This window comes from Pristiophorus japonicus, chromosome 10 (assembly GCF_044704955.1).
Source record: "Pristiophorus japonicus isolate sPriJap1 chromosome 10, sPriJap1.hap1, whole genome shotgun sequence".
NCBI lineage: Eukaryota > Metazoa > Chordata > Chondrichthyes > Pristiophoridae > Pristiophorus > Pristiophorus japonicus.
The window spans coordinates 224,117,927-224,130,810 of NC_091986.1; the positions used below are offsets into that span (position 1 = coordinate 224,117,927).

Genomic DNA, 12,884 nt, shown 5'->3' on the forward strand with positions numbered 1-12,884 from the left:
TTCGTCAGAGAATCGTCAGCAGCCTCGCGAGCAGGCAATGCCCGACTGCCCTCAGCCCCTGGGGCCATCGAGCTCCAGTCTCCTGGCTCAGTCTTCACCCTGCACAGTGCGAGCCCATGATCTCAGACCATTTCCAACGGGGACGCCCCGAACCTGGCCTTGCTAACCCGAAGCAGGTTCAACCCAGGGTCCAGGAGAAGAGGTCCCATTGACGGACGACCTAAATGGTTGCGCAGTGGGGTCAAGGCGGAGGGCTCTGCTAGAAGTCTACCTGTTCCAGGGTGTCAGCCGCGGCTCAAAGGGTAGCATGCTCATCTCCCGAGTCAGTGGGTCGTGGATTCCAGCTTCACTCCAGAGACTTCAGCACATTATCAGAGGGGCAGCACTGAGGGAGCGCCGCACTGTCGGAGGGGCAGTACTGAGGGAGCGCCGCACTGTCGGAGGGGCAGTACTGAGGGAGCGCTGCACTGTCGGAGGGGCAGTACTGAGCGAGTGGTGCACTGTCGGAGGGGCAGTGCTGAGCGAGTGCTGCACTGTCGGAGGGGCAGTACTGAGGGAGAGTTGCATTGTCGGAGGGGCAGTACTGAGGGAGTGTCGCAGTGTCGGAGGGGCAGTACTGAGGGAGTGCTGCACTGTCGGAGAGGCAGTACTGAGGGAGCGCTGCACTGTCGGAGGTACCGTCTCTCGGGTGAGACGTTAAATCGACGTCTGCTCTCTCTTGTGGATGTAAAAGATCCCATGGCAATATTGGAAGAGCAGGGGAGTTCTCTCCAGTGTCCTGGGGCCAATATTTATCCCTCATCCAACATCACTTCAACAGATTATCGGGTCATTATCACATTGCTGTTTGTGGCAGCTTGCTGTGTGCACATTGGCTGCCACATTTCCTACATTACAACAGTGACTACTCTTCAAAAAGTACTTCATTGGCTGTAAAGCACTTTGTGACGTCCGGTGGTTAAAGGTATAGAAATTCAAGTCTTTCTTTTCTTTTTGATTCGCTCTGAAGATGTCAGCTCGTAGTGAGGGTTTGTTCAAGGTGCCAAATCTTGCATGCTTTAACTGTGAATATCTGCAGGCTACCCAGTAGTGCTGTCCTCCCGATACTTTCACACATACGGACTTTCCCACAGTGGTCAGAGGACGGGAATGGGGAGCAGGAACCCAGGCTGATATTTCCCCAATCGAGCTCACCGAGGAGGCAGTGCGGTAACGACACTAACCGCGCTCTGTAAGCAATTCATGGGCTGCGAAACACTTTGTAAAGGCACAGGAAAGCAGCAAATCCTTCCTCTTCTAATTGTAGTCCCGGGTGCTTGCCAGGCCCAGATCAATTCACAGCACGGAGGGGCGCCGGAACCTTCCCGGCCCGAGTACAGTGACTATTCACGGGCAGAAACATGCTCAACCACCCAAACAGCTCTCAGAAGCTGTTACAAAAGTTTCCCCTCTCCCCAAACTCACTTGTTCCCTCGTGCAGGACGTTGTATAGAGAACCATAAGGCATCCAGTGTGTGATGATGATGGGGTGCGGAGCAGGAGGTGACTGACAGGCTCCGAGAACCGGCAGCACGTTGGGATGTGAGAATATCCTGTCCAAAGAGACGGGAAAACATTATTAAAACAGACCCACGGAATAGTTACAGCACAGGAGGCAATTCGGCGCATCGAGTCCGTGCTAGCTCTCTGCAAGGTCTGGGTCCTGACCCTTCCCCTAATGGGAACAGTTTCTCTCGACCTCTGTCCAGACCCCTCATGATGTTGAGCACCTCGATCAAATCTCCTCTCAACCTTCTCTGCTCTAAGGAGAACAACCCCAGCTTCTCCAGTCTATCCACGTCACTGAAGTCCCTCATCCCTGGAACCATTCTCGTAAATCTTTTCTGCTCCCTCTCTAAGGCCTCACATCCTTCCTAAAGTGCGGGGCCCAGAATTGGACACAATACTCCAGGGGCTGAACCCGTGTTTTGTAATGGTTTTATCAAGAATTGCGAGACGGAAAATAGAATGATGCCACCGCGTGCAGGTCACACCGCTCACGCTCCACGCCTGCTTTTCACGTCCAGTGCCCCTCGCTCCGCGACCCCGCCCCGCGCCCCCGACCCCGCCCCCCGCGACCCCGCCCCCCGCGACCCAGCCCCTCTCTCTGCGACCCCGCCCTGCCCCTCTCCGCGACCCCGCCCCCCGCTCCGCGACCCCGCCCCTCTCTCTGCGACCCCGCCCCCCTCTCCGCGACCCCGCCCCCCGCTCCGCGACCCCGCCCCTCTCTCCGCCCCTCGCACCTGAGCTTCGGATTCTCCTCGTTGAAGTCCCGGCTTTTGCGCGTGGTCCAGTCGCGCACTTTCAGGACTTTGATCACGATGTCGTTCCCCTGCCACCTGCCTTTCCACAGCTGGAAGCACAGTAAAGGCACCTGCATTAACAGGCCATGACTCACACCCCGCTCCGCACTTTAAAGCCCTTTCATTGCCGGCAGAGGAGAATGAGTCGGTTGTTGCCGCTGAGCTGAACGTGGGATGGATTTTATCGGAAACCCTTTAAGCTCACTGACCCACCCTTCCCCAATCGAGTCAGGTGATGATCGAGACGATACCGAGGCGGCAGGGGTTGGGGGGGGGGGGGGGGGGAGGGTTAAAAGATGAGGGCTAGTTGCATAAACTCAGCTTTTACACCTTTAAGTGTAGAAGATTGAGGACGATCTGATCGAGGGGCTTACGATGATTACAGGATTCAATCGGGTGGATCGAGAGAAACTGTTCCCTCTGGTGGGGGGAGTCCAGAACAAGGGGCAGGACCTTAAAATTAGAGCCCGGCCGTTCAGGGTGATGTCAGGGAGCACTTCTTCACACAAAGGGTGCTGGGAATCTGGAACTCTCTCCCCAAACACTGTTGAGGCCGGGGGTCAATTGGCAATTTCAACACTGAGATTGATCGATTTTAGTTGGGTAAAGGCAGGTGGATGGAGTTGAGATACAGGTCAACCATGATCGAACTGAACGGCGGGATAGGCTGCAGGGACTGAATGGCCTGTTCCTGAGAGTGTTGACACAGGTCTGTCAGGGCCCAGCTCTCCAGCAGGCAATCAAGCTCAAACGCCTGCCTCCGTTCTTCAGGAACAGCCCCTCCGGAGGAGAGAATCTGGGGTGAGGGAGCAGCAGACAAAGTCTTGGGTGGGGAGGGGGGTGGAGACACGACAGCATGAAGCTACAATTCTATCGCCCCGAGCGATGTTCAAACACAACGTAGTGTCGAAATACAGGTAGGTGGCATTAAACAGAAGCAGGTCGTCACTGGGGACTTCTCTCAGCCTGACAGACAGTGTCATCATCAGAGGCAGTCCCTCGAAATGAGGATGACTTACTTCCACACCAAAAAAGGATGTGTTCACAGGTGTTTCAATGAACCTAATATTCCAGGTCCTGAACTGCACCCTGAAGGGTGGAAGATGCCTGTGCATGGATTTTTTTTAACGTATGGTGACCGTTGTACACAGACATTGTGGATCGCGGGTCAGTAACGTTGGGGGTGGGGGGGAGGCGGTTTAGTAAGGGGCCATGTGCGCTACGGGTAATATGATATGGTTACAGCACCAGACAGGTGATCTTCAATCTCCCAGCAGTGAGCACGGGAATCATTTCTCACACCCAGCGTAGGGGGGAGGGGTGGGGGGGAAAGAGAGAGCTCGAGAGCGTTTTATGCAGAAACGGACAGGTTTTACTCTGAGCCTTCACTGGGTCACTGAAGCAGACAGGCGGTTACACAGATTTACACAGCAGACACTACACCGCATAGAGAGCAGAGTCAGAGGGCGGGGGTCAGGTTACCTCTCCCGAGTGGTTCTCGTTGATTTTATGGTTGAGGGTCAGCTGCTTAAAGTCGATGCCAGCGTGCTTGTTCAGTGTTCCATTTCCTGCATAAAATACAACAGAGAATAGGGAAATTAATTCTGACCTCCATATCACAGTCCCCAATCCATCCCACAGCAATCAGTGGCCTCTCGATACATCGAAGACATGGGAGCTGGCCAGATCAGCCGCTGAGGGTTTAATGTCGCGATTTCCCAGCCTGCTGTCAGCCTGCACAATCAGCCCGGGCAGACCAACATCGCCACAGGCTCCTCCAGTATCCCAACCACAGCCCCTACCCATCGGACTCCGGTCAGGCAGAGGGGTTTAGAGAAAGAGTTCCCGAGGGAAGGGGCGAGGGATTTAGGGAGAGAGTTCCCGAGAGAAGGGGCGAGGGATTTAGGGAAAGAGTTCCCAAGGGATTTAGGGAGAGAGTTCCCGAGGGAAGGGGCGAGGGGTTTAGGGAGAGAGTTCCCGAGGGAAGGGGCGAGGGGTTTAGGGAGAGAGTTCCCGAGGGAAGGGGCGAGGGGTTTAGGGTAAGAGTTCCTGAGGAAGGGGCTGAGGGATTTAGGGTAAGTGTTCCCGAGGGAAGGGGCGAGGGATTTAGCGAGAGAATTCCCGAGGGAAGGGGCGAGGGGTTTAGGGTAAGAGTTCCCGAGGGAAGGGGCGAGGGATTTAGGGAGAGTATTCCCGAGGGAAGGGGCGAGGGACTTAGGGAGAGAGTTCCCGAGGGAAGGGCGAGGGGTTTAGGGAGAGAGTTCCTAAAGGAAGGGGCGAGGGACTTAGGGAGAGAGTTCCTGAAGGAAGGGGCGAGGACTTAGGGAGAGAGTTCCTGAGGGAAGGGGCGAGGGGTTTAGGGAGAGAGTTCCTGAGGGAAAGGGCAAGGGACTTAGGGAGAGAGTCCCCGAGGGAAGGGGCGAGGGATTTAGAGAAAGAGTCCCCGAGGAAAGGGGCGAGAGGTTTAGGGAGAGTTCCCGAGGGAACATAGGAAATAGCAGGAGTCGGCCATACGGCTCCTCGAGCCTGCTCTGCCATTCAATAAGATCATGGCTGATCTGATCATGGACTCAACTTCACTTTCCTGCCTGCTCCCCAGAACCCTTCACTCTCTTATCGCTCAGAAATCTGTCTATCAACACCTTAAATATATTCAATGATCCAGCCTCCACAGCTCTCTGGGGCAGAGAATTCCAGATTCACGACACTCAGAAAAAATTCCTCAGCTCCGTTTTAAACGAGCGGCCCCTTATCTTGAAACTCTGTCCCCTGGGTTCTCGATTCCCCCACGAGGGGAAACATCCTCTCTGCATCGACCCGGTCGAGGCCCCTCAGAATTTTAAATGTTTCAATATCATCTCTCATTCATCTAAACTCCAATGAGTATAGAAACATAAAAAATAGGTGCAGGAGTCGGCCATTCGGCCCTTCAAGCCTGCACCGCCATTCAATAAGATCATGGCTGATCATTCCCTCAGTACCCCTTTCCTGCTTTCTCTCCATACCCCTTGATCCCTTTAGCCGTAAGGGCCATATCTAACTCCCTCATGAATATATCTAACGAAGTGGCCTCAACAACTTTCTGTGGTAGAGAATTCCACAGGTTCACAATTCTCTGGGTGAAGTTTCTCCTCATCTCGGTCCGAAATGACTTGCCTCTTATCCTAAGACTGTGACTCTTGGTTCTGGACTTCCCCAACATTGGGAACATTCTTCCTACATCTAACCTGTCCAATCCCATCAGAATTGTATATGTTTCTATGAGATCCCCTCTCATTCTTCTAAATTCCAGTGAATATAAGCCTAATCAATCCAGTCTCTCCTCATATGTCAGTCCTGCCATCCCAGGAATCAGTCTGGTGAACCTTCGCTGCACTCCCTCAATAGCAAGAACGTCCTTCCTCAGATTAGGAGACCAAAACTGAACACAATATTCCAGGTGAGGCCTCACCAAGGCCTTGTACAATTGCAGTAAGACCTCCCTGTTCCTATACTCAAATCCCCTAGCTATGAAGGCCAACATACCATTTGCCTTCTTCACCGCCTGCTGTACCTGCATGCCAACTTTCAATGACTAATGTACCATGACACCCAGGTCTCATTGCACCTCCCCTTTTCCTAATCTGTCACCATTCAGATAATAATCTGCTTTCCTGTTCTTGCCACCAAAGTGGATAACCTCACATTTATCCACATTATACTGCATCTGCCATGCATTTGCCCACTCACCTAACCTGTCCAAGTCACCCTGCAGTCTCTTAGTATCCTCCTCACAGCTCAAACCGCCACCCAGTTTAGTGTCATCTGCAAACTTGGAGATATTACACTCAATTCCTTCATCTAAATCGTTAATGTATATTGTAAATAGCTGGGGTCCCAGCACTGAGCCCTGCGGCACCCCACTAGTCACTGCCTGCCATTCTGCAAAGGACCCGCTTATTCCTACTCTCTGCTTCCTGTCTGCCAACCAGTTCTCTATCCACATCAATACGTTACCCCCAATACCATGTGCTTTAATTTTTCACACTAATCTCTTGTGTGGGACCTTGTCAAAAGCCTTTTGAAAGTCCATATACACCACATCCACTGGTTCTCCCTTGTCCACTCTACTAGTTACATCCTCAAAAAATTCTAGATTTGTCAAGCATGATTTCCCTTTCATAAATCCATGCTGACTTGGACCGATCCTGTCACTGCTTTCCAAATGTGCTGCTATTTCATCCTTAATAATTGATTCCAACTTTTCTCCACTACTGATGTCAGGCTAACCGGTCTATAATTCCCTGTTTTCTCGCTTCCTCCTTTTTTAAAAAGTGGGGTTACATTAGCTACCCTCCACTCCATAGGAACTGATGCAGAGTCGATAGACTGTTGGAAAATGATCATCAATGCATCCACTATTTCTAGGGCCACTTCCTTAAGTACTCTGGGATGCAAACTATCAGGTCCTGGGGATTTATCGGCCTTCAATCCCATCAATTTCCCTAACACAATTTCCTGACTAATAAGGATTTCCTTCAGTTCCTCCTTCTTGCTAGACCCTCGGTCCCCGAGTATTTCCGGAAGGTTATTTGTGTCTTCCTTCGTGAAGACAGAACCAAAGTATTTGTTCAATTGGTCTGCCATTTCTTTGGTCCCCATTATAAATTCACCTGATTCTGACTGTAAGAGACCTACATTTGTCTTCACTAATCGTTTTCTCTTTACATATCTATAGGCCCAACCTGCTCAACCGTTTTTCATAAGACAACCACTTCATCTCAGGAATCAAGCTCGTGAACCTTCTCTGAACTGCCTCCAATGCAAGTATATCCCTCGTTAAATATGGAGACCAAAACTGTACGCAGTACTCCAGGTGTGGTCTCACCAATACCCTGTACAGTTGTAACAGGACTTCTCTGCCTTTATACTCTATCCCCCTTGCAATAAAGGCCAACATTCCATTTGCCTTCCCAATCACTTGCTGTACCTGCATACTAACTTTTTGTGTTTCATGCACAAGGACCCCCAGGTCTCTCTGTACTGCAGCATTTTGTAATCTCTCTCCAGTTAAATAATAATTTGCTTTTTTATTTTTCCTACCAAAGTGGATAACCTCACAGTTTCCCACATTATACTCCATCTGCCAAATTTTTGCCCACTCACTTAGTCTCCCTATATCCCTTTGTAGATTTTTTGTGTCCTCCTCACAATTTGCTTTCCCACCCATTTTTGTATCGTCAGCAAACTTGGCTACATGACACTCAGTCCCTTCATCATAGTTATTAATATAGATTGTAAATAGTTGAGGCCCCAGCACCGATCCCTGTTGCACCACTAGTTACTGTTTGCCACCAGAAAATGACCCATTTATCCCGACTCTCTGTTTTCTGTTAGTTAGCCAATCCTCTATCCATGCTAATATATTACCCCCAACCCTGTGAGCTTTTATCTTGTGCAGTAACTTTTTGTCTGGCACCTTATCGAATGCCTTCTGGAAATCCAAATACACCACATCTACTGGTTCCCCCTTATCCACCCTGCTCATTACATCCTCAAAGAACTTCAGCAAATTTGTCAAACATGATTTCCCTTTCATAAAACTATGCTGACTCTGCTTGATTGAATCATGCTTTACCAAATGTCCTGCTAATGCTTCCTTAATAATGGACTCCAGCATTTTTCCAATGACAGATGTTAGACTAACTGGTCTATAGTTTCCTGCTTTGTGTCTCCCTCCATTCTTAAATAGGGGCGTTACATTTGCGGTTTTCCAATCCGCTGGGAGCTCTCCAGAATCCAGGGAATTTTGGTAGATTACAACCAATGCATCCACTATCCCTGCCACTACTTCTTTTAAGACCCTAGGATGCAGGCCATCAGGTCCAAGGGACTTGTCCATCTTCAGTCCCATTATTTTACCGAGTACTTTTTCTCTAATGATAGTGATTGTTTTACGTTCCTCCCTTCCTGTAGCCCCTTGATTAGTCATTATTGGGAGGCTTTGGTGTCTTCTACCGTGAAGAGCGACACAAAATGTTTGTTCAAAGTCTCTGCCATTTCCTTTCCCCATTATTGATTCTCCAGTCTCATCCTCGAAGGGACCAACGTTTACTTTAGCTACTCGTTTCCTTTTTATATACCTGTAGAAACACTTACTGTCTGTTTTTATATTTCTTGCTAGTTTACTCTCGATCTATCTTCTCTCTCTATTATTTTTGTAGTCGTCCTTTGCTGGTTTCTAAAAGTTTCCCAATCCTCTGGCCTTCCACTAATCTTCACAACATTGTATGCCTTTGTTTTCAATTTGATACCATCCTTTACTGCCTTAGTTAGCCATGGATGGTTCATCCTTCTCTTAGAGTCTTTCTTTCTCACTGGAATATATCTTTGCTGAGAGTTATGGAATATCTCCTTAAATGTCTGCCACTGCTCATCTACCGCCTTACCCCTTAATCTATTTCCCAGTCCACTTTAGCCAACTCTGCCACCATACCTTTGTAATTGCCTTTATTTAAGTTATGAGACCCAACTTTCTCACCCTCAAAAATTCTATCATGCTATGATTAATCTTCCCAAGAGGATCCTTCACATGAGATCATTAATTAATCCCGTTTCAGTACACATTGCCAGATTTAAAATAGTCCGCTCCCTGGTTGGTTCCACACCTGGTTGGTGCTAAGAAACCACCCCGAATACACTCGGAACTCGTCCTCAAGGCTACCTTTGCCAATTTGATTTGTCCAATCTATATGAAGATTAAAATTGCCCATGATTATTGCCGTACCTTTCTTACAAGCCTCCATTATTTCTTGATTTATACTCTGTCCTACAGTGTAGCAACTGTTAGGGGGCCTATAGACCACTCCCACCAGTGACTTCTTTCTCTTATTATTTCTTATCGCCACAAAAAATGATTCTACATCTTGATCTTCTGAGCCAATATCATTTCTCACTGACGCACTGATCTCATCCTTTATTAACAGAGCTACCCCGCCTCCTTTTCCTTTCTGCCTATCCTTCCAAAATGTCAAATACCCCTGAATATTCAGTTCCCAGCCTTGGTCACCTTGCAATCACATCTCTGTAATGGCGATCAGATCGTACCCATTTATATCTATTTGTACCGTCAACTCATCGATCTTGTTACAAATGCTGCGTGGATTCAGATAAAGAGATCTCAATTTTGTCTTTTTACCACATTCCCCTACTCTGACCTCACTTTCTGATGCACGCATATGTTTACACGCTCTGTCCAGCTGGTTATCATTACCCCTATCACTACCCTGCACCACTGCCTTCGTATTTCTCTTTAACTTTTTAAATTTCCACTCACCTGTTTCCTCAGGGACGAGACAGAGGGATTTAGAGAGAGAATTCCCGAGGGAAGGGGCGAGGGATTTAGGGAGAGAGTTCCCAAGGGAAGGGGCGAGGCGGCTGAAGGTTCCTCCATTAATATCATTTCCAGCCTAACATGTTAACAATCACACACATTACAAAAATAGAATCACCAAACTGAACAGGGGACTTTGGACCTGAGGTGCCCAAAGCTCCCCACCACTGGGGATTTCCTCGCCTTGTGGCTGGCTCTGTTTAGACTCACTGATAGAGACTGATCGCTGTGATTGGTCAACAACTCCATTATTGTTGTATCTGCGACTCTCGAGATGGGAGAAGGTGAATGAGTCTATTCACCCGGGTCTATTATCGGCCAGCGATACCCACGTTCCCACATTTCACTTCACTCTGCACAGACACACGCAAAAATGAATCACAATCAGGTGAACATTGAATAAAGTTACGGGGCACTGACGGGGCCGAGTGCGGGTGGTTCCTTTCCAGAAGGTGTCCTTGTAGGGTACTTTAGTCAGGCTCTGGCCCAGCTTCTCGGCACGTTCTGTGGGAGAGGGGAGACAAAGAGAAAGAGTTATGGGCGAGACACACAGGACTGGAAGAGCAGGACCGAGTGGAAAAGGGCACCAACACGAGTGTGTTTCAGAGCGAGTGAAGGAACACCTCACGTCCAGTGCCCCCCCCACACATCCTTTCACAGTGCATCACGTGTCCATTTACCGACCACCATGTACAACAGCGGCCAAACCGGCCCCCAGCCCCGGGCACTGAATGCCAATTTTTGATCATGCTTTCCGATCAATATTCACCATTGTAAATGGCACCACTGACATTTGTAATTTAATTTTGCTATGTCAACTGTCACAATGTCATTGCACTAGGTGGCTCCGTGGAGTAAGATGCTGAAGCCTCGATGTCAACTCCATCACCAGGAGTGAGTGTGTGTGTGTGTGTACATGTGAGTGCATGCGTGAGCGAGCGTGAGCAAGTGTGCGTGCACGAGCGAGCGAGTGCCCGCGTGCGAGTGTGTGTGTGTGCGTGCGTGCGTGCGTGTGAGTATATACAGACACACGTGGACAGCAACACCACAGGCGATTTGAGAGTCTTATTTGAACCTCCAACATACGACTGGAGTTGCAGCAGCGTACGTACCCTTCAGGAGCTCACGCAGGTGGATCTTTCCCTTGTCCAAGGGGGTCTCTCCGTACTTACTGCAGATGCTGACCAGGGCTCCGTTGATCACCAGATCCTGAAAGGGTAGAGACAGCAGATTTACAGCGAGTGGGTCCGTGTGTGTTTGGTGATGCGGTTAAACTTCACCACCCAGCTACTGCAGGCTGCCCCCACCTGGTCACTGCGACCCACCAATTACGGCATCGCCCATCGCCATGGTAACATGGGCATTCTCAACATTAAATGTGGACTTAAGACCAAAAATATTTACAAGAGGAAGTGCCGTTTGTCGATGGGAAATTTGCGCGCACACAGGATTTGAGTGTCATTCTGTGGAGTTACACGCGGGAAATCAAGAACAAGCGGGCTCTTCCAAGTGAGGAGGGAATAGAGGCCACAGAATAACTGACCCAGGGCAGGCAGACATAACGGACTCCCATTTCAAAGTCGGTCATTCTGCCCTTTTTTATTTTTCCATTATATGTTCCTGTGTCCGTACTTAGAATGCAAGCTGCCTTTGCAAACTGCTAACACTGTAATTAAACCCTCCTGGCAGTGGGGGCGCTGTGGCACTTACACTGGCGGGTGGGTGCAGCTATAGTGTGAGTATTTTACAGACATTGTTGGAAATGTAGGCAGGAATGGCACATGTAAAATATGATAAGAACATAAGAAATAGGAGCAGGAGTCGGCCCTTTGGCCCCTTGAGCCTGCTCCGCCATTTAATGTCATGGCTGATCTGATCATGGACTTAGCTCCACTTCCCCGCCCGCTCCCCATAACACTTCACTCCCTTATCGCTCAAAAATCTGTCTATCTCCATCTTAAATATATTCAATGACCCAGACTCCACAGCTCTCTGGGGCAGAGAATTCCACAGATTTACAACCCTCAGAGAAGAAATTCCTCCTCATCTCAGTTTTAAATGGGCGGCCCCTTATTCTGAGACTATGTCCCCTAGTTTTAGTTTCCCCTATGAGTGGAAATGCTCTCCCAGCATCCACCTTGTCGAGCCCCCTCATTATCTTTATGTTTCGATAAGATCACCGCTCATTCTTCTGAACTCTAATATGTATAGGCCCAACCTCCTCAACCTATTCTCATAAGTTAACCCCCTCATCTCCGGAATCAACCTAGTGAACCTTCTCTGTATCCCCTCCAATGCAAGTATATCCTTCCTTAAATACAGAGACCAAAACTGCACGCAGTACTCCAGGTGTGGCCTCACCAATACCCTGTACAGTTGTAGCAGGACTAGCTGCAGGTATAGATATTACTGCAATAGGGCAAAGGCAGGGAACTCATTCCAGGTACACCTCACCCACGGCTTCGGGGGGCGGGGGGGGAGTGGTGTTTATATATAGAACAACAGATACCCGGGAGTGAGTTACAGGCTGAAATCTGTTCGGGGAGCTTTATATACAGAATAACAGATACCTGGGAGCAAATTACAGGTTGGAATCTAATTGAGGGGTTCGGGGGTGGGGTTGTTTAGATATAGAATAACGGATACCCAGGAGTGAGTTACAGGCTGCAATCTAATTGAGGGGTTCAGGGTGGGGGGGGGGGGGGGGGGGGGGAAGAGAGCGGGGATTTATATATAGAATAATGGATATCCAGGAGTGAGTTACAGGCTGCAATCTAATCGAAGGGTTCGGGGGCCTTATATTATGTTTAATAATATGGGGTTATTGCGTTATGTTTAATAACTGGGTGATTGCAGAATGTTTAATGACATTGGGTGATTACACTATGCTTTCGTAACAGAAAGGTGCTTATACTATGCTTAATAAGGGGGCGATTGTACCATGTTTAATAACACATGTTAATTGTTTAATAACGTAGTGTGATTCATAGATGTTTAATGACAGGGTGATCACTATGTTTAATAATGGATTGAGCACTATGTTTAATGTTGTGTCAGCTGTGTCTCAATGGGTAGCACCCTTGTCTCTGAGTAAGAAGGTTGTGGGTTCAAGTCCCACTCCAGAGACTTGAGCACATAAATCTAGGCCGACATCCCAGTGCAGTGTCTGA

The 12,884-nt window shown here is 49.0% G+C and overlaps 1 protein-coding gene across 4 annotated transcripts in view; it reads right to left on the bottom strand.

Annotated features, from left to right (window-relative positions):
• ilk (integrin-linked kinase) overlaps positions 1–12,884 on the bottom strand; it is a 52,105-nt gene that overhangs the window by 7,952 nt on the left and 31,269 nt on the right. For all 4 annotated transcript variants that reach the window (XM_070892639.1, XM_070892638.1, XM_070892641.1 and 1 more), the window contains exons 5-9: positions 10,827–10,923; positions 10,135–10,218; positions 3,825–3,910; positions 2,283–2,392; positions 1,465–1,592 (exon numbers count right to left, since the gene is read on the bottom strand). In XM_070892639.1, coding sequence (XP_070748740.1) covers positions 1,465–1,592; positions 2,283–2,392; positions 3,825–3,910; positions 10,135–10,218; positions 10,827–10,923 — 505 coding nt within the window. The remainder of the gene's footprint in view (positions 1–1,464; positions 1,593–2,282; positions 2,393–3,824; positions 3,911–10,134; positions 10,219–10,826; positions 10,924–12,884) is intronic.